We start from the raw sequence: 21,061 nt of genomic DNA on the forward strand, positions 1-21,061 counted from the left end.
CTCTTGCAGGTGATGAATATAGGCTGCTCAAGAACTGTAAAATTCACCGCAAAGGTATGAGATTGTGTAATAAGAGTAGCTCAATGTTTTGTTGATGATTGTATATATGCAGGAAGGGGAAGGGTTGGTGTGGGAACATGTAGAGCAAACTTGGTCGGAGGAATCAAAGTTGAAGGATGATAGCAGCTGGATCATCTGAATCACCCAATCTCTCTCCACAGATTAAGACTTCTTTATCCTTCTTCTCTTATGAATATCCGCCATACATCATTGGAGCTTCGGCTTGAATACACAATGACCCAATAAAACATTGCCATGATAAAACTTGAATCTCAAAACCCTTATATATCTGTCTAAGTTAACTCTGTTTTCTTTAACCGTTTTGGACGGTTATGGTTTCTGTTTTTTTTTTCATGCAAAAGCAACACTATCTTCTTTCCACTAACAGCACAAACGTTTTGAGCATATCTCACCTTATGAATAGGAGTTAGAGATTTGTTTTATAAATGGGAAGAGTTATGAAGGTCTAAGTGTCCTCCTAATCAAATTTTGATTTAGGTTTATATTCCTAACTGGACTTGGAACCATATGATAATCCTTATAAAAAAATCATTCCCGATAAAAATAACTCTGCGTAAGAGTTGTTTATGCGAACAAAAAGTGCAAAGCGCATAAGATCAAAAGATTGCGTGTGTGGTAAGTAATTATTGATTCTAGAAATTTTATTTGAAGTAGCATTGTATATGATTCAATCTACGTGTGCATAGATATCTGCAAAAGCACAACACTTGAAGTAGTACATAACCTCGAATCGTATAAGGTAGGTTAATCCAAAAAATTCATTTCTTAACACCTGTTAATTAATCCAAACAACTAGAACTCGTAATTAGGGGGTTTTTTACATCGTTATATCTCTTTACATGTTTTAGTAGTAGTACAAAGTTCACCTACCATTTATTTTCCAAGCCGTCTGCTCCACTTCCACGCCTTTATTAGTTTGTTATTTTTTCATGTTTCAGCTTAATAATCGAATAAAATAAAGACAGTTATATATTAGTTGGAAACGAAAAGTGTTATTAATGAAGATGAATAATACCATCGTCCCAATACTTTTCTTCATCACAATGCTTCCCCTTTCTTCGAAATTTCGATCATCTCGCCACCATATCCTACAATTGCTAACTTCTTGATTAACACATAATTTTAGAAAGAATATGGAGAGCTCAATAGGGTTCATGACGGTCTTTTTCGTCTCTGGAAGCGTGGTGCTCCTTGCGGCTCAACTACACAAGCGTCTCTTGTCCTGTTACATGCAGAAGCTTGAACTTCAGTTTGGTACTAAAAACCTTATCTCCCATGTTTTGAGTCCATGCATGTTCGTGTTTTAGTTCCTTGTTCGAATTTCTGATCTTATTTACAAAAAAAACATGTGTAGATTTGAAGAATAAGGAGAAGAGCAAGAAGAAGAAGGATAAAAAGGTAAGTTTCGCAGAGGATGTGACGGAGCCATCAGGGAACAACGAAGAGTATCGCCGGAAAAATAAGAAATCAAAATCGGAGGATGGAGGAAGAAGCAGAAGAAACTCACGAAACAGTGAATTTGTGTAATAAGTCAACTCTCATTCAACACAAACCTTTTTAATTATTAAGTACTCAACTAATTTTTTCTAAAATAGTTTCTCTTAATTATTGTTTTTAGTTTCTCAGATCCTTTTTGTTTTGTTTAATCTCGTAAATATTAATTACACACCGCTCTTCCCAAAATTAGGCGGTAAACCGGACCACATACGTATCCCATGTTCTTATTTATGTCAATTGACGCAGAAGATGTTAATGTTCTGATTATCAGCTACCGTATTTATTAGGACCAGACAAAAATTCAAGATTAGCGTATTAATTAGGACCAGCCAGAATTTCAAGAGTAGGACCAGTAATGATTTTAACAAAACAATTGCGGTTTCACAAAGGCCCAATCTGGTTACGGACTTCTACAAGCCAATCACTATACTGCTTACTGCTTAGGGGGCCTTTTCTTTTGTTTGCTCCTCGCTTTTTCGTTTGTCTTTATTTTGTTGACCTTTTTCCTTTTAACATTTTTCCATTTTTCTTATAATTCATATACTGATTTGACATTTAAAACATGAAATTTTGGACGTAATTTTGTAAATGGCAATATGAAGAACTGAAATTGGTAAAAAGTGATAATGCAAAGATTGAGGTTGGATAGCTAAGTATCTTGAACTATGGAATTTGATCGATCACAAGAAAAACTCAGAAAAGAAGGAAGACTAGAAACATGGTAAAGTTACACCATATTCAGAGAAAAATATACAATGTGTATCCAGCTGATCGTTTTCCTAATAAGATAGACAATGATTATTTCGTAAGAAAAACAAAAGAAAAAAAAATTATTTAAGAAAAAAACGAGAATCAGAAAATAAATGTCTTGTCAATCTTTAATTTTGTAAGAATCAAGTTAATGATACTGTATTATAATTCCACGATACCTAAATTCATCAATAGTGCCATTGTATAAGATCTTTTGATTATTTTAAAATGGCCATATATCTCGCATCTACCCGAAAAGCTTATGTACAATGCATTATTTTTCCAATTATTGTCTAATAAATGTTCTTTTCTCTAATATAAAAATTCTTAAAAATCATTTGACTTTTGCTTTTTGAAATATTCTAATTTCCACCTTCCTTTTTCCACTCCAATAGGTTTTATAAAACAAAAAAAAAAATACATAGACTTCAAAAACATGTGTTTTCAGCCCATACATTGGCACTTAATAAAACCTAAAAGTAAAAGGATATGTTTTATTAAAAATTACTTAGAAGTGAAGAAGTCCTTCATGTCACGAGTCAGGAGCTCCTTGGCCAAAATTTTAGTAACCAAAAAGCAAATTATAAAAAAATTCCCAAAGTTGTTTGCTCTTTTATTTTATTGTTAATTGAATATACTATTGTTTTCTCTTTATATAATGTTAGTGGACCGAGAACGGAGCTTCGAATCAAAGGAGAAAGCCAACCACCAAGACAGTGTCGGTTCGAAGGCGACGGAAAATCTAACGGCAAGTAAAACGTCGTCGTTTCAGATCATAAATAACGGCGAAAGCGAAATTATATCAATCATACATTAAAGACTTTTCACGCGATATTCCACCGCACGTACAAGAACCAAAGCCCTACTCATTGACGTCAACTATAGCCTTTACGTTTCCATGAGGCCTCTTCTTTTTACATCTGTCTCACAAAATATTTTGTTTATCAAGTAGATCGGTGTATGTGAGATGTTATTTCACAATCACGACATAGTTTTGCAGTAAATCTCAAGCATATGCATTGGTCTAACATCTTATTAACAACGATTCTTATTATAAAAAATGACATAATGTTAGATCAAAAGCTTAAATCGATGGATATATTTCAACCAAAGACATCTTACCTTTCTTCACTGGTTTTATTTATGATTTATATATGTGACAACATTAATGTAGGAGTTAAAAGTCATCTAGATAGATTTATTTCTAGAATCCCATCCTCAAAATTGTTGTCATTAGCTCAAAATGAATTTACGACATTTGCAACCGAACTTCAGAAACCCTTTCAGGCTGTAATATCTAAGTTCATACGGTCATTATATGTTTATAGAATGCTGATTCATTCAAAAACTAATTAAAAGAAAAGTATAATAACTTTTTTTTTGAAAATATATATACGGAAGAAGAATTACATAATTCATATACACTTGGCTTTTTTTCATGATATATTGAAAGAAAGCTTCACATTTAAAAATGCCTGAGATATAAATTCTTTTAAAGGATGATCTACAAATAAATATTTGGTATTCAAAAAAAAGATCTACGAATAAATATTTTTACCTAATAAATATTTATTGTAACATGCAGTAATCATCAATAATTTTTTTTTTTTTAATTTTGGACTAGCAAATAGGTGTTTGGTGATATAATAATATTGGTTCATGATATCAATGTTACGTTATATGAGTGGGAATAATGTAAACATATGTATTGGCATTTTGCTAAAGTTGTTGTAAGATAAAATAGTAAAGAACCTACAAAATATATCCGCCAGGACCGCCACGAAGCATGACATTTGTATCAATGAAGCTTAATTAGTAACGTATTATACAACTTAATAGTAACTTACATCTAATTATTATAGTTACAATAGTTTGAGTCGTACGTTACTACGTTTTGATTTGCAAGCCAAATGATTTTTTTTTTTAGGAAAAAAAAAACAAAGATGGAAAGTTTTTACTTGAAGTGAAGTTCAGATACTGAACCAAGTTAGAAACCGACACGAAAGCTCGAAGACAGAGACATAGTGCTTGAGTTGTTGAACAGAAACAAGCAGCAGCCCTCTGTCTGAAGGAGAGGCTTCAAGCTAGGCATACATCTGAACAAAGTGGCACGTGTAGACCCCACTTTTTACCCATTAAAAATAAATAAATAAATAAGCAAAAAGACAACTACCAAAAAAAAAAAAGTTAAAAAGAAAGAAGAAACTTCACATCAGCTTCAGAGAATCTCTCTCTCCTCAACCCCTTCTTCTTTCTTCACATTGCCGACACTTCCTTCACCTCTCTCTCCACAAACGCCATGGACTTCTCCAATAGCTTCTCAAAGCTCCTTCTCCTCCTCTTAGCCGCCTCCATCGCCACCGCATTACCTGAAAACAAACCCACCTCGGGTCAAATAAACTCCAACTCAGTCCTCGTAGCTCTCCTCGACTCTCACTACACAGAGCTAGCCGAGCTAGTGGAGAAAGCTCTCCTCCTCCAAACCCTCGAAGAAGCAGTTGGTCGACACAACATCACAATCTTCGCACCACGCAACGATGCCTTGGAACGTAACCTCGACCCTCTATTCAAATCTTTCTTGCTCGAACCAAGAAACCTCAAATCGTTACAATCTCTCTTGATGTTCCACATTCTCCCTCGTCGTATATCTTCTCCTCAGTGGCCTTCTCTCTCTCATCACCACCGTACTCTCTCCAACGACCATGTTCACCTCACCGTCGACACTACTCGCCGGTTAAAAGTAGACTCCGCTGAGATCATCCGTCCAGATGACGTCATTAGACCAGACGGCATCATCCATGGCATCGAGCGTCTTCTTATCCCTCGTTCTGTTCAAGAAGACTTCAACCGCCGCCGTAGTCTCCGTTCAATCTCTGCCGTTTTACCAGAAGGAGCTCCGGAGGTTGATCCAAGAACCCACCGTCTCAAGAAACCAGCTTCAGTCCCCGCCGGAGCCCCTCCAGTCCTCCCAGTCTACGACGCCATGTCACCAGGTCAGTGCCGCCGTGTCCCATTTCTTAATAGTTACAGGCAATTTTTAAAAATATTTTACCAATTTTGTTTATATAAAAATATACATTTTATACGAAAAAATAATAAAAATGTCAAAAAAATATTTTATCATATTCTTTTGTTTCAACATAAATTTTCTTAAAATTTACTTGTAAATTTTTATAAAAAACATTTATTAAATTTTTAAACAAATATTAATTTTGAGGGTCTAATTTTTTTCTAAAATTATTGAACCGGTTCTGTACCAGGTCCTTCTCTTGCTCCGGCTCCAGCTCCTGGACCAGGAGGTCCACGTCACCACTTCAACGGCGAGGCTCAAGTCAAAGACTTCATCCACACTCTCTTGCATTACGGTGGTTACAACGAAATGGCTGACATTCTCGTCAACTTAACCTCCTTAGCCACCGAGATGGGTCGTCTCGTCTCTGAAGGCTACGTTTTAACCGTCTTGGCTCCTAACGACGAAGCCATGGCTAAGCTCACAACGGATCAGTTGAGCGAGCCAGGTGCTCCCGAACAGATTGTTTATTACCATATCATACCAGAGTATCAAACGGAGGAGAGTATGTACAACGCAGTACGAAGATTCGGGAAGGTGAAGTACGATTCTTTGAGATTCCCACACAAAGTGTTGGCTCAAGAAGCTGATGGCTCTGTTAAATTCGGACACGGTGAAGGCTCAGCTTATTTGTTCGACCCTGATATCTACACCGACGGTCGGATATCAGTTCAGGGTATTGATGGTGTTTTGTTTCCGATGAAGGAGACACCGGCAACGGAGATTAAACCAGCTGCTCCGGTCGTTAAGAAAGTTGCTAAATCAAGAAGAGGTAAAATAAAAACTTTTTAAGTCTTTATTACTTTTCTTTTACATTTAGTTTTAGATTGTGATTGCTCCTGTCCTTAAGTACTTGATTTTGACGTCTAAACTAGAATTACATCATTTTTTGTGTCATAGATTGTCAGAAATCTTGTTTCTATAATTTTGTGTAGGGTGAAACATTAGTTAAATAGTTTAAGCAGCCTTGAGTTTGGTCGGTAAATGAGAGTAGAAGTAAACATGTGGAATTTGGAATAAAGCAGAGACGTGTAAGGGCATGGAGACAAAACTCTATTAACAAACTTTGTTCTTTTAGTTCACATATTAGCTTCTTCTTTTCTATAACCCACCGACGAATAATACCATAATAACCATTAAATTATTGGAAAATGTTTTTTTTGTTCTTTCTATAAGACTAGCTGGCAGGCACAATTGGTCGTTAATGACAGCTTGTTTTAATTTTTACTAAACCCCAAACCAAACCCTTTTGTCCTTATTTTGAGTTGGTTTCCAATCATATATTCATTGCACTAATCATTTACAACAAAAAGTGACTGATTATGTGATAATCTATGCAGGTAAATTGATGGAGATAGCTTGTAGAATGATGGGATCACGGTTCATCCCGTGTTAATGATTTTACACGTTATTATCACAATAAAACCAGAGCTTCCAAATTCTTGGTTCTGTGTAATCATTTGGAAAAGAAAAAAGAGAAAAAAATGAATATGTAAATGATGTGATTTTTGGTTCGTTGCGGTTTGCATGCTCTACTGTAATTTTTTTATATTCAAAATATATATGAATACGTGGACAGTAGGTTCTGATGAAGTTTGTTATTTGGGGTGCGTGAAAAAGATGGTAGGAGTTAGAGAATTCAATGTAATACAAATTACTATACAACTATATGAACAGCTATATGGAATAATAAAGGAATGATCGGTTTGTGTGCTTATTTATTACATTCTCTTCTTTCAATTGATGCATTATTGCTATCATTTTGTATAATACTACTAAGTAAAGTATAAAATATAAAATCTGGCAAATAATTTAATGTGTGATTGGCATATATAGGAGTGGGCATTTTACCCGAAATCCGAAGTGGCACCCGAACCCGATCCGAAAAACCCGAACCGAAATCCAAACCGAAGTAGCAAAATATCCGAACGGGTATTGAATTAGGAGAGATTGGATATCCGAACCCGAACGGGTAATATCCGAACCCGAATGAATATGCGAAAATAACCGAACATATGATAATCTAAACTATTAAAACAGAAGTACAAAAAAGAAATAACCCTTAATTTTCCTCAATATTTACCACTCAATGCCATTGGCATTAAACTCAACGTTTTTCCTTATTCTTATAAATCAATAGAATTGTGTTCGTGATTACTTAACCACAAAATGTCAAACCAATTGTCAACCCCACGTATCTTTGTTAATTATATTCAATATCATATAATTATTTCCTGGAATCGTACAATTATACTATAACAAAGATGGGACATTAGTTCATCTTCCTCTTCCTCTGCTTAATCAAATGAGTCTACAGAGACACTTCTACTTAGCTTTTCATCATTTTATTAGAACCAAAATTCCACCTTGATAATACCTTTGTTAAGCTTGGTCTGCAGAAGCAAAACCACCATATTATATAGTTGTACGTCCATGTCATTGCCAAGTTAATAACGCCTGCAAAGTGACAATATTTTGATCATAAGTTATATCAAAATAAATCTATATTCTATCATTCAATATCCAATCAAAGATAATAATATTATCGTTTGAATTATTTAATTCAAAATCAAACGACATCTTTCTAAATATTTCAACAATATTTTTATTGTTAAAAGTATATCTATATTTAATCATTCTCCATAATAATTAAGATATCAATCAACTAATAGAATATTCTTTTTTTAAGTATAATCTTGATCATCACGTCAAATATTTAACCATTAAATACCTAAATTCGTTCTTATCTTGCATATCACGTGAAATATCTACTTTTTAAATACTTAAATTCCTGTAATGTCGTTAACTTGATAACAACAAAATCAGTTTTGGAATCAAATCGAATAGTATATTCGCTTTCAATGCTAAAAAATCATGGCTACCTAAATCTGAAATCATTATATGGTGAATACCCTACACTTTACAAACTATCTATATATACAGCTATCCCAATCACGTGAAACACACATCAGTCTCTGCAAATACTCCAAAAATGTCTATGACTACTTTTCATTCTGTCACAAAACTCAGACCTTTCAAGAATAAGTGGCGAGTTCAAGTTAAGTGTTTACATTCTTAGAGGCAGAACACAGCTTTTGGAGACAGCTTTGAGATGGTTTTAGCAGATTAATGGGTAAATAATTTTTTATACATGTTTGTTAAAATTTAACAGGTTACTGCTTTAACAAACTAAACTAATAACATCATTTTTTTGAAGGGAAACAAAATCCAAGCCTCTTGCAAAAAAATACATAATACAAATTTTTATTCATATAAATTATAAAACGGCTCAACATAATGGGCTTTGATTGCTGTTTAAAGATCACGGGTGTGCGGATCAAAAAGACGTAAAAGGGTTACGTGTTTCTATTTTTTTCCCAGAAAAAAGTGTAAATGGGCTTCGATTACTGTTTAAAGTCCACTATAATTTGGGTTAAATATTATAATTGCTAGAGCTATCTAATCTAAAAAATGTGGGTTTGGTTACTTTACCAATTTATATTCTTGCTGTCAATATTGTTTTCCTGAGATTTTTTTGAACTAAAAAAATATTAATTTTAAATACTGAGTTAGTAATCAAAAACAATTTTCTATAATTTTTTTAAACAGCCAAAATCTACACTAAACCTTCTAATATTTTACACTGTAATTTTTTTCTTACCAATTTAAATGCAAAAAAATATAATCTAAAAATAAACACAAAACAAAATGTACACCATATACCAATGTCAGAACTAACTAACCTATGAAAAAATATCAATAATTTTACAACAAACCAAAACAGTTGAATTACGAATAACATACATCCGCGCGGACGCGCGGATCAAAATCTAGTTAATCTTATATTTATAGTTTACATCTTTCATTTTATATAAAATATTTATATTGATACTACACATACTTTAAATTCATATGATATACATACAATTACGTAGAAGATGATTTGATATTCGCTTAAAATGCATGTCAAACTTCTTATTTCAGCAATTAACAAAAAGTTACATCCAAAATTTAAAAACAATAACCAAATTAATGTCTTTTTAGTTTGAAAATGTTATGTCCAAATATATTAACCATGCAATCTATTAAAAATAAAAAATAGTTAAGTGAAAAGTTATATATTTAAATACAAGAAATTTGAGAAATGAAAATTTTCATTTTTTTTTCTTCAAAATCTAAATATCCGAACCCGATCCGAAATAACCGAAACCGAACTTAAAATACCCGAACCCGACCCGAAGTACAGAAATATCCGAACGGGTTCTACACCTCTATACCGAAATACCCGAAAATCTGAAATACCCGACCCGAACCCGAACGGGTACCCGAACGCCCACCCCTAGGCATATAGCTACAATTTTCTTTGCTGTAATAGATCAATCAACATAAATACATAATGTATAATGACCCAAATGTATAGTCACTCACCTGGTCATAATATCAGCGGCTCTGTTTATTGTTTATACAAATACCAAATGTATTTATTTTTGTCTTCATCAAAAACAAGTTTATAAAAGAATCAAGTATTCATTCTTACGGTATTTAATTGTGCCATATTACATTTATACAGCTATCTTGCTCTAAATATCACATGATTACTAAAGATTATAATAACACACATACTCTTTGGTACACCGACGATTTATTTACAAGTACCATTTGATTAATATGACTTGCTTTTACAAAGCTATAACTTGCCTTTGTTTATATCAAGATTTAATTTTTGACAGCTTAGGACACGAATCTTTAATGTTACTATTGAGACGGTGAAGATATTAGGAAGAAGTGGGGACTGGACATGAGGACAAGTGAGCTGTGTGGGGCTTTTGTCTTCATGTAATAAAAGTCTGATTCTCTTTAGTCTTTAGCCAATTAATATCATATCACTAACTTTGTAGTAGGCGAGAGTCAAAGTTACCAAGTGTTTTAACATGTACATATTCACTACATAACATTTATTTTGACAAAAAAAAACAATGCAAGTATTAAGTAGGCGGCCTATCCATCAATATTTAAGTCACATCGTCTCGTGTTCCATAAAGAAGTTTACCTATACAACAATGAATGAGGCATAAATACTAAGAATGACACTTAACATTTTGAAACATAATATCTTGTATGGTTAACGAATGAAAATCTTAGGAGTGAGTAGTGTGAGTAGGCCTATCCATCAATATTTACAGGAATCGTTCAACCAAAGCCCAAACAGATTTAAACCATAATCTTGTTTCCGACCACAAACATGTTGCAAATACAAAGCACCCCGCAAGAATATTTGTATCCGACCCTAACATGTTTAGCTGTAAATAAAGACCCTACCAGTCTCCTTTGATATATAAACATTTGCACAACTCGCCACTATTTTACTCTCCAAATTTTACACATATGTTATCCTTATAATTTAATATATGTTTTACATTTTTAATTCAACAAATAGTAAGAGTAAAAACATTCTGAGGCTTAAATTTTTTTAAAAACTGAAAAATGTGAAGCAGCTCTTAAAATAGCCACAATGCAACAACTCTATTCACACTAATGCTTTTCAAAAGGAAGAACAAACAGAGATGCCAAATGCACAAACGCTCTCTTTGCTTTGATCAGCCTCCCCCTGCAACTTCACTTGTCATGATCTCAGCCTTCACTTGGATGTTGTTGGTTTCTAATTTCTTCTCTTCAGGTTTAGCAGGCACGGAAGAAGACATCTCTTCCTCTCTTCTTTTCTCTGCTTCTTCGTTCTTCAGCCTCTCCTCTTTTTTCGTTTTGTCACAGGAGGACCCGTCTCACCTCCTGTTGCATCACCACTACTCTTTCTGCGTGCTAGCTTTGGAGATTTAGAAAGAGTAGTTGGTATCTAAACATTTTCACGAACCACACATGAGATACAACAACTACCAATTTAAGAAAAGTATGATCACATAGGAAGAGCAAAGAAGCTAACCTTCTTCAATTCAACCTTAGGTGGTGGCTCTTTTGTAGAAACTGGGCATGGGACCAGCCTTAAACGTCAAACTCTTCCTCAACCTTTTGATCTCTTCTTTCTCTCTTAAGGAGCTAGCCACCCATCTGATCCTAAAAGAACTGAACATTGGAACATAGTAATGCTATTGATGTCAGCAACAATCATTGAAAAGAAAAGTCGTAACAACAACACTCAAAAGTTTTTGCAATTCCATTATACTTTGCACCAACCAAAAGGCTATACGATTATCATCAGCTAAGCTCTCTATTCAATATAAAGACAAACCTTTGTTAGCGTCAAAATCAAATTACCTTCATAGATAGAAGAGAAGAATCAAAGGAGATTAGACTAAGCACAGTGGTTAATTTGTAGGGAGAGGAAGAGTGGGGTTGGTCTCCGTTACAGCGACCCGTTTCTATTAACCCCACGACATACCCACCGCATGCGGACCCCACTCTTCCGTCCGTTATTGCTGACGTGTCACGACCGTTTCACTGGTTTTTCACTGTTGGGCCCCGCCTGAGTTGTCTCGACGAGTTCTTATTATTACCCAAAAACACTGTTCCACGTAGGCAGTGAATTGTAATTTCAACCGTCAGATCTTGTGGGACCCATGTTTCCAATATCTTATTTGCATACAATGGGGCCCTCACGGTGTTTGTTGTTTTGTTAATTTTTCTTTTCTTTTTTTCACAAAAACGCACTCAATAGTAAATATTAATTGCTTTGTTAGGTCTGTAAATCTTTTATTTTGAAAATAAGAATTGTGTTTTATTCCTTTAAACTTTTAAGAAATAAGTAAAATTGAACACGTTTGCATATTTATCTAACAATATATTTACTTGTAAAATCTCAAAGATATATTACACGAACATTCTTTTGAAACCCTAATAGACAATGGATTCAACTAAAAAAACAGAAGATATAGCGGCGCATGAGAAGAAGCACCTTCCATGGGAGTTGATTGAAGAGATACTCTCTCGTGTCTCTCCTATCTCTCTTGTCCGCTTCAAAACTGTTTGCAAACGATGGAACGCTATCTTGGACGACAAGACATTCATCAACAACCACAAAGATACGTTTGGGTTCATCCTAAAATCCAAATCCAAGATCTATTCAGTAAGCATCGATCCCAAGATAGTGGTGCGTGAGCTAATAACATTGGATGTTCCCGGTTTAGAATCTCAGAAACCTAAGTTCTGGATTGATTACGACGAGTTCATGATATGTCATACGGATAAAGGAACCGCAGTTTGGAATCCGTGGTTAAAACAAATTAGTACATGGATTAGACATCCTAGGTTTGAGTTTGTCGGCATATGTTATGATCGTAGTAATTGGACAAGCATTTGGGGAAATTATAACGTGTGGATAATCCATGACTTTGCGTTCGTTGCGTGGAAACACGTTACATCCGGTGATTGTGACGAGAGAAAAATACAACTTAAAACTATGCATTCTGAAATTGGTGGATCGTTGAACGGCTCTTTGTTTTGGATCGCTTATCGTGACGAGACAGATCCCTTGTACTGTTTATGTAGATTTGATTTTTACAAGGAAAGATTCTACACATTTTGTGATCTACCATGTGGGATGACCCATCCTCGCGATGCGCTTGTCGTTAGGTTCTTCAAGGGAGATCGGTTTTTGGTTTTGAAACAATGCCATGTAACAAAGAAGATTGAGATTTGGGTGACCAAGAACAAGGTTGACGTTGAGGATGGCCGTGATGTTGTTTGGGTGAGTTTCATGACTTTTTCAATCCCTAACTTTCCGAGTTTAGTACAGGCTGAACCCTACTCTCATCAGCAGCCAAGTTACTACATCGACGATAAAAGGCTTGTCATGTGTTCTTGCGATGAAAATGGCCAGGCTTGGATTTATGTTTTGGGGGAAAACAAGTTGATCAGCATAGTTCAGTTAGATTCTGTGGTTGATCCCTGGCCTTCTCATTGCACTTATTTTCCCAGCTTGGTCCCGGTTCCTCGAGAAAAAAAAATGAAGCAGAATTACAAGTTTAATTTTATTTGACGTGTGTTTTCGGGGTTTTCTTTTGTTGTTGTTGGTTGCAATTAGAGATTTTGCTCATTTTCTTATGGTTTTGTTTCTTCCCCCGATTAAATAACTTTCTTCAGAGTTTTTAGAGCAAGTTAGTTTAAGCGTTTAGCAGGCTCAGTTTAACCTGTTGTCTTTTCATATGTTTCAGACAAATAATTTTGGACTCTTGATTATTAGGCCCCACTAACACCCCTATAACCAATCTAACTATACAATCGACCAAGGTACTATTATTAGAACGGAAGTACAATTTTTATTAACCATTATAAAATCTTAGTAGGTCTATTTCATTAATTACCTAATATCTATATACTATTATTTTTTTTTAACGCTGATTTATTACGATCTTACATATACTATTATTTACGAAGTGATTTAGCTTATTTGTCATGATTTCTATGATTTTAGGTAATTTTGCTTATTTGTCATGATTTCCATGATTTTAGGTAATTTTACTTATTTGTCATGTTTTAATTAGGTTTAAGCTGAGTCATTAATTTATTAATAGTTTTTAGTTGAGTCCATAATTTATTAATTTAACTAATATAACTATAAAATATGTAATTAGATATATAATTATTTTGATTTTGCTTATTTGTCATGTTTTTATTAGATTTTAGCTTAGTCATTGATTTATTAATAATTTTTAGCCAATCACTAATTTATTAATTTTAAAAAATATCTGCAATAAATTTATATATAATTAAAACGAATTTTGATTTAAAATCTATATGTTATATTAAAATTTTCATTTTATTATTTGTCATATTTTATTAGGTTTTAAGCTTTTATATATGTCATTGATTTATTATTGGTTTTTAACTGAGAATTTATTAATTTTCACAAAACCCGTAATGAATTATATATATAATAAATCACGAATTTTATTTTAATAATATTAAATTTATATGTTATATTAAATAATTAATTATAAACTAATATAATAAAATTTAGAAAATATATTTAAAAATTAAGAGAATTCTTATATATATATTGTGTTACTATCTGAAAACAATATTTTTATTATAAAGTTAAAAAATTAAGATATAAAACAATTTATAATTAAATATTAGTCAAACAAAAATATTTATACAAAGATTTTTTTCAAACTATTTCTAATATATGAGTGTTTTAAAACTTTTAAGACAATAATAAGTACATAGTTTGATGAATATTTTTTTTTTGACATCTATAAATAATTTGATGTTCGATTTAACTATTTAAAATCATAAATAATAATTTAACTTGTGACTGAGTTCAAAACAAATTTTCTTGTTTTTATTTTAAACCAGTTTAAGTTTAATCCGTGAAACACTATAGGTTCAGTTGGTGACCACTAGAAGAATGAAAAAAAAGAACAAAATAAAAAATAAATTTCATTTGAGGAATTGAAAAAGAAATATATGAATTTTTTCAATTTGTTCCTTATCAAAATTGCATAGGGATTTTTTTTCTTATAAATCATTCCTCCATGGGGAATTTAGAAGAAAAAAGTGGGATCTACCTTTCAATAATTTGACTAAAATTTCAACATAACTAATATAAATTATGAAGAACAAAGAATTCACTATAATTTTTTCCTTCAACATGTTCACCAATTAAAGTTTTATTATGCCGATTTTTGGATTAATAAGACTTAAAATAATATGCACTCGTAAAATGATTATGCCCACATGTGCGGGCAAAACACCTAGTGACATAATAATCAATAAGAATATTAATAATAAATTAATTTTATCGATATGTTTAAATTTTATATTTAGTTATAATAAAATATGCTAAAAAATATCTAACAAAATCCTACTAAACTTTTAAAATATTTTTATACAATAATGCATTAATTAATTTCGTAATTAATTAAGTAATATAATATTATTATAAACTTATATTAATTAAATTTTATTATAAACAAAAAATAAAAAATATTTCTTTTTTTATAAATTTATAATTATTGTCTATATTATATTAAAATATAAGTATTATATAAATTAAATATGATAAAATTTTATTAAATTCATAAATTTACCTATTTATTTTTAAAATGATTTCATTTAGATAAATTATTATCTACCATTAAAACGAGTTCAAATTTGTTAATTATGTCATATTTTTATACAAGTAAAGTTATTAACATATGTTACCCTTTTATTTCTACAGCATTATATTTTCAAAAATCATATATTGAAGAATGTTTTTATTTGATTATTTCAAATTATGAAAACTTGAAAATGTAATAACAATTAATAAAAGGTAAAATTTTGACTTCTTGACCCGCAGTAGCTTCAATTTTAGTTCCAAGTTACAACATGCACGCATATTTATATATCAGACGGCAGTTTATCATCAATTTAATACTCTTATGATAGAAATTTCTTTTAAAAAAACTATCCAGCTAGGTCATCTGGCTAGGTATATGAATAATCAAACTGTACTCTAAATTCATTTTCCAAGTTTCTGTAAAATTTTGTATAAAACCAGAAAAGAAGTCGGATCATGCTACACCAAACTATAAAAGGCACATGCAATATAGTCTAGAAGTATTGAAAGCATCAACATCACCTGAGTTTAAGTTGTGTTTCCTTATCCTTTCTACAACAACTTTTATATATATACACACACAGCCTTTTTTTTTCTGCTCTAAAAAGATATCATAAACAAAAGAAAAAAGAACCTACAAGTTATTGGTCTTTTCATCCATCAACATTCTTTCTTGTGCCCTCTTCTCCTTGTTCTGTCCTTCCTATTTCAATTTGTTGCAGCTCTTTTGTAACTTCCTACAAGTCTAAATCTAAACAAATATTAGTTTTGAAGTATTGAAAACACTAGAGATCTTACCATTATTAGGGAGACAGTTTTATAACAGTTAACATTAGATTAAAGAGGCTACATGTTAAGAATGTGAAAAATGAGTGAATGCATCACATTCACTTACATATCATCATCATCAGTTTTGATTACTCATTACACTTCTTCAGAAAACTTCATTACACTTTTGTTGATGAATCTAAACGATCGTTTGCTTCCTCGTCTTGCAATTCTTTAAGTCTAACAATCGCCGCAATGAACTCCTCGTAGTCTACGGTGTCTTCTAAATGCTCATTCATCTAAAAGTATTCACAAGAAGATTCATCCATATGTAAGAACATCAATGATGCAAACACATAAATATATTCTGATCAGTAAATATATAATGAGACCATAGTGTTTGCTTACTGGCATTTGCATAAGACCGCTGATGTCAGAGTTGTCAAGATTTGTGTCAAACCTTTCAAGAATGCTTTTGAGTTCTTTATAAGTTACTTTCCCACTCTTCTCACTGTCTATAATCTTGAAGGTTTCTCTAAGACTGTGAATCTTTTCTTCGGAAAGCCTTTCCACAGTCACCTGCAAGTGAAGCAGAAATCAGACATCTAATAATCAAAACCATCCAGAAAAAAAAATCTTATAATTATACCTGTAAAGCTATTTTCTTGAGCTTGTCTGTTTCTGAAAACTTCTTCAAGCGATTCAACACAGTTGCGTCAAGCGGTGTATCTGGTGCATTTCCTTCATCTCTAATCCATGGATGGCCTGGAAAAAAAAAGAACCATGATTAAGTTTCACATCTACTTAAAGTTAGTAGTTTCATGATTCTAATGACTTACTCAACACTTGTTGAGCAGTGAGTCTTTTTTTAGGGTCTCTTTCAAGCATCTTTCTGATCAAATCTTTCGCGCTTTCAGAGACTTGTGGCCAAGGATCTGATGACAAATCAAGCTCACCCTCCAGAACCTCATTGAAGATTTCTTCTTCCGTTTCTGTTTAGATTAATAGCACACATAAGAACACCTCCAAGAACATATAAAATTTTGTGATCAAAGTAACAATCTTACCACCCCAAAAAGGAGCTGAGCCAGAGAGTAGTACATAAATCATCACACCGGCGCTCCAAATATCTGCTTCAGGACCATAGTCCTTGTTCAGAATTTCAGGTGCAATGTAGTATGGACTCCCAACCACATCACTGAAGTTTTCTCCTTCAGACAACAACATACATCTCATGAAAACAGAGCAAAACAGAGCAAAACAGAACAAATATGTTCTGTAAGGAACACATACCAGGCTTGACGAACATAGACAACCCAAAATCAATAGCCTTAAGAGGCGAATCCTCTTGATCATCGACGAACAGAAAGTTCTCAGGTTTAAGGTCTCTATGCATCACACCTAAAGAATGACAAGTCTGAACCACACCAAGTATGACCTTAGCCAGATGAGCAGCTTTCCTCTCGGAGTAATGCCCTCTCTCCACTATCCTATCAAACAGCTCACCTCCTCTGCACAGCTCCATCACCATATGAACAGCCACCGCGTCTTCATAAGCTCCTTTGATGGAGATCACGTTAGGCTGACCTAACAAATGTTTCATTATCTCAATCTCTCTTCTCACGTCCTCCACGTCTTCTTCGTTCTCCAGCTTCCTCTTTGGTATCGACTTGCACGCGTACTCCTCCCCTGTTCCTTTCTCTGTACACACAAACGTCGTCCCGAACTGCCCGTGACCTAACTTGCTCCCCAAGTTATAGAATTCTTTCAAATGCCCTGTCTTCGTTTTCAACACAGACTCCGCTTGTAGCCCTGCGCTCATAAGTCTCGTCACGTTGTGAGGTTTTCTCTTGCTGTTCCCACACGCTATCCTCGCCGCACGCTTCTTCCTCTCTTCACTCGTGCTTCCTTCTTGTTGTTCCTGATGAGAATCACTCGCTTCAAGTAACTTAGGGTCTTCTCCACTAGTCTCAAGCTTGGGTTTATCATCATCTTTGTGCATCAGCATCTGTTGAGGAGGCTTGTCTGGGAGCTGCGGCTTCACTGGATGATCCATGATGAGATCTGTGGGACGAACCCATGTGTTTGATTTCGTATCCACACAATTGTTGACCATATGAATACATACATTCCCCATCTTCTACAAAACCTAAGGAAACGCAAAAATAAAATAAAAGAGTCGTTTCCTTCCGTTTCACGCAAGAGAAAATAACCCTGATATGATCCTATTCAGACACAGATCTCTCCTGTCTAAAACACCACCATAACCACTTCCTTGAACAATCATACAGACAAATCTCCCCCAGAGATCTAGATTCTCACAAAATCATCTCACAAATGAAGAAAATGAGGGTTGATGATGAGAAGGGAAGACGATTGAGAAAAATGGAATTGGGGCTCACGTCGTGACTGATTTTTTATTAGGGTTTTTGGCTTTTTTTTTCTTCCCTCGATTAAATTATTCTCTTTCTTAACAAACATCTAATGACATACGACTCTGAGGTTGTGTCTAAACTGTTGCAGCATTCATCGGTTTAACCAGTTCGGTCCTTTCGATTTCTGAAATTTTTTTTTTTTTGTTTTTTTCTATATTACTTCATGCGACAAAATGGTAACAAATCTTTCAAAAAACGTAAGGGTAGATTTCGAATCTTTAATTCTACTTCATTACCATTACTTTTTGACTTAATTTATTTAATACCATTTAATGAAAACTATGAAATATATATGGCTAAGACAAGTAAAAAATTAAACTTTCAGACATAACTGATTGTAATAATATGTTCTTGGTTGGTACTTGGGTAAGATTAAAAAAGACAAACATATTAAAACATAGTATTAATGATATAGAATTAGAGATGAGGACTAAGCAAAAAAACGTGGATGCCGCTAACATTAGACGTTTCTCTAATAAAAGTCACATTACATAATTAAAGATTTTTTTTTTGTATATGGCAAAGAAAGAACAAGGAGATGATGAAGGAGACTCTTTCTCAAACGTCCTTGGCCAAGCCCGCGAGATCAATTTCTCCCGAGGAGAATGGCTGACTAGTGGCGTTTTCGTCTTTGCTGCGATGCTCCTCTATCTTCGGATGGTCTTCGATGGGTATCCCTCTCCTGGAGGTTGAGTGATGGTCTCGGTCTCCCATGATATCAAACAAGCTGCTTCTCATCTCTTCCGCTGCTTCGAAGAAACCTTTTATTCCGGTAAAGAAGTGGCGTTCGATGTCGTCTAGATCGCTGCGGAGTCCTGGGAAGTTTAGGGGATTCTCCTCGAACTGGTTTGGGAGAGAAGATCCACGTACCATCTGGTCTGTGACATCTTCTTCTGTGTGCTCTGTGGTGGATTGAACAACTTCAGATGGCCTATAACACAAGCAGAAAAATTAAAGACAAACCATTATATTACTAATATACACTCTCCTTTAGCAAACTTAAATCTATTTGGATATTCAGACAAAACACGAGAGCAAATCAATAAGTCCAATTGTAATATTCCGACATAGAGACTACAATTCAAGTTCGTGATTCCGACATGATTAAAAGTAAGGCTGTGTTCGTGAGAAACAACTTACTTTCCGAAACAGTGGCGGAGGATCTCCTCGGTTTTGTCGCACTTCCTCACGAACTTCCCAGGCTCGACCTCCTCCGTCTTGCACTTCGATCTAACCACCGTGGAGGTGGAGCAATTAACGTCGGCGGCGGGATCTTCGGGTGGTTGATGATTGGTGACATCGTTCCTACCGGCGTTGGAAGAGGATGCATCGTCGTCTCTCCAGACCCAACCCATACCTAATTATCGATTCGATATTTGTTTCTGGATTCTTCCTCTCATTACAGCGCCTCCGGTGTGTTTTTTTTATTTATTTATAATCACGACCGTTATGTTCGTCAAACAGACTTAGGGCATCTCCATCCTTACTCCATTTACTCCTCTAAAATGGAATAAAAATGAATATAGAGTAAAAAATGCTTCAACCCAACTTCATATCTCACTCCATAATGAAATTTATTCCATAAATGTGGTAATCTATTTTTTTTTGTTCATCACTCCATTATGAAGTAGGAAATTGAGTAGGGTTGGAGCAATTTTACTCCATTTACACTTTTACTCCATTTTAGAGGAAAAAATGGAGTTTTACATTGGAGATGCTCTTACCCAACCAGACACGTAGAAGTTTTTCTAATTACACACGATTTACCACATTTTAACATTTTTTGTATTTATAATTTGTTTGGATCAAAAATAATATCATAGTAAGATTTTTGTACTTAATTTTTGATTTATTGATTTAGTATGTCACATTTATATGAAAAATAATTATTAGATAAATAACAAATCAAACTTAGAAGAACCAATTATTTATAGAATAATCAAATACTAATATCTAAAAACCAAAATCGAAATATTTCCAAAAAAACTAATATCCAAAAAAAATATTTTCATGTATTATATATGTAACACATTGTAATTCAATTTTATTTAACAAAACTACAGAAATTTTATGCACTTTTACCATATTTTAAAAATTATAGTTTTAAATTATGTTAATATAAAATGTAATTATTCATTGTCTGGAAGTAATGCACTTTGAAAATACATATATTAATTTTGTTTTGTAATACTAGAATTGCATAAATTTTGTTCATTTTTACCATATTTATAAAATATAATTAAATTTTATTTTGCTTTTTGAAAGTTTAATTAGTTATCTATTTTTCTATCAATATAAAATTAAATGTAATTATTTGACCAAAAAAAAAGAAGTAATTATACATGTAGCTCGCAGTTTTGTTTTATATACACCAACGTTTACACCAAAAGTAATATTATTTATTAT

At 33.4% G+C, this 21,061-nt stretch overlaps 4 protein-coding genes and 1 long non-coding RNA gene across 8 annotated transcripts; 2 read left to right on the forward strand and 3 right to left on the reverse strand.

Annotated features, from left to right (window-relative positions):
* The first annotated feature begins 4,323 nt into the window (after nucleotides 1–4,323).
* LOC103865487 (fasciclin-like arabinogalactan protein 16) lies at nucleotides 4,324–7,115 on the forward strand. The gene is made up of 3 exons (XM_009143277.3): nucleotides 4,324–5,321; nucleotides 5,589–6,170; nucleotides 6,739–7,115. Exons 1-3 carry the CDS (start codon nucleotides 4,628–4,630, stop codon nucleotides 6,792–6,794), a joined length of 1,332 nt encoding a protein of 443 aa, XP_009141525.1. The 5' UTR covers nucleotides 4,324–4,627; the 3' UTR covers nucleotides 6,795–7,115.
* A 3,339-nt stretch (nucleotides 7,116–10,454) lies between these two features.
* Nucleotides 10,455–11,749, reverse strand: LOC103865490. Of its 2 annotated transcripts, XR_632437.3 has the most exons (3): nucleotides 11,669–11,749; nucleotides 11,337–11,476; nucleotides 10,455–11,249 (listed from the first exon to the last, which is right to left on the reverse strand). It is a non-coding gene; the product is annotated as an uncharacterized LOC103865490 (long non-coding RNA). The 2 variants fall into 2 exon arrangements; XR_004457599.1 differs by lacking the exon at nucleotides 11,669–11,749 and having other exon boundaries at nucleotides 11,337–11,649.
* An 18-nt stretch (nucleotides 11,750–11,767) lies between these two features.
* On the forward strand, nucleotides 11,768–13,922 carry LOC103865978 (F-box protein At2g14710). The gene has a single exon (XM_033290411.1). The coding sequence runs from the start codon at nucleotides 12,255–12,257 to the stop codon at nucleotides 13,386–13,388; it is 1,134 nt and encodes a 377-aa protein (XP_033146302.1). The 5' UTR covers nucleotides 11,768–12,254; the 3' UTR covers nucleotides 13,389–13,922.
* A 1,532-nt stretch (nucleotides 13,923–15,454) lies between these two features.
* On the reverse strand, nucleotides 15,455–18,768 carry LOC103865491 (calcium-dependent protein kinase 25). 3 transcript variants are annotated; one of them, XR_004457584.1, is made up of 7 exons: nucleotides 17,514–18,768; nucleotides 17,288–17,431; nucleotides 17,060–17,212; nucleotides 16,870–16,985; nucleotides 16,629–16,799; nucleotides 16,348–16,519; nucleotides 15,455–16,197 (listed from the first exon to the last, which is right to left on the reverse strand). XR_004457584.1 is itself a non-coding variant. In XM_033290401.1 (6 exons), exons 1-6 carry the CDS (start codon nucleotides 18,355–18,357, stop codon nucleotides 16,400–16,402), a joined length of 1,548 nt encoding a protein of 515 aa, XP_033146292.1. In that variant the 5' UTR covers nucleotides 18,358–18,768; the 3' UTR covers nucleotides 15,455–16,399. The 3 variants fall into 3 exon arrangements, 1 of the variants encoding a protein (XP_033146292.1); XR_004457583.1 differs by having other exon boundaries at nucleotides 15,455–16,203; XM_033290401.1 differs by having other exon boundaries at nucleotides 15,455–16,519.
* A 238-nt stretch (nucleotides 18,769–19,006) lies between these two features.
* On the reverse strand, nucleotides 19,007–20,109 carry LOC103865492 (fra a 1-associated protein). Its single transcript, XM_009143281.3, has 2 exons — nucleotides 19,796–20,109; nucleotides 19,007–19,586 (listed from the first exon to the last, which is right to left on the reverse strand). The coding sequence occupies exons 1-2, from the start codon at nucleotides 20,008–20,010 to the stop codon at nucleotides 19,214–19,216; spliced, it is 588 nt and encodes a 195-aa protein (XP_009141529.1). The 5' UTR covers nucleotides 20,011–20,109; the 3' UTR covers nucleotides 19,007–19,213.
* Nucleotides 20,110–21,061: the final 952 nt, after the last annotated feature.

The sequence above is a fragment of the Brassica rapa genome, chromosome A04 (assembly GCF_000309985.2).
Source record: "Brassica rapa cultivar Chiifu-401-42 chromosome A04, CAAS_Brap_v3.01, whole genome shotgun sequence".
Taxonomy (NCBI): domain Eukaryota; kingdom Viridiplantae; phylum Streptophyta; class Magnoliopsida; order Brassicales; family Brassicaceae; genus Brassica; species Brassica rapa.

Coding starts and splice junctions, on each gene's coding strand:
- LOC103865487 (XM_009143277.3), top strand. CDS start 4,628: ATGGACTTCTCCAATAGCTTCTCAAAGCTCCTTCTCCTCCTCTTAGCC. Junction 5,322..5,588: donor CTACGACGCCATGTCACCAG/GTCAGTGCCGCC, acceptor GTTCTGTACCAG/GTCCTTCTCTTGCTCCGGCT. Junction 6,171..6,738: donor AGTTGCTAAATCAAGAAGAG/GTAAAATAAAAA, acceptor TAATCTATGCAG/GTAAATTGATGGAGATAGCT.
- LOC103865978 (XM_033290411.1), top strand. CDS start 12,255: ATGGATTCAACTAAAAAAACAGAAGATATAGCGGCGCATGAGAAGAAG.
- LOC103865491 (XM_033290401.1), bottom strand. CDS start 18,357: ATGGGGAATGTATGTATTCATATGGTCAACAATTGTGTGGATACGAAA. Junction 17,432..17,513: donor GTCTATGTTCGTCAAGCCTG/GTATGTGTTCCT, acceptor TGTTGTCTGAAG/GAGAAAACTTCAGTGATGTG. Junction 16,986..17,059: donor CACTGCTCAACAAGTGTTGA/GTAAGTCATTAG, acceptor TTTTTTTTCCAG/GCCATCCATGGATTAGAGAT.
- LOC103865492 (XM_009143281.3), bottom strand. CDS start 20,010: ATGGGTTGGGTCTGGAGAGACGACGATGCATCCTCTTCCAACGCCGGT. Junction 19,587..19,795: donor CTCCGCCACTGTTTCGGAAA/GTAAGTTGTTTC, acceptor CTTGTGTTATAG/GCCATCTGAAGTTGTTCAAT.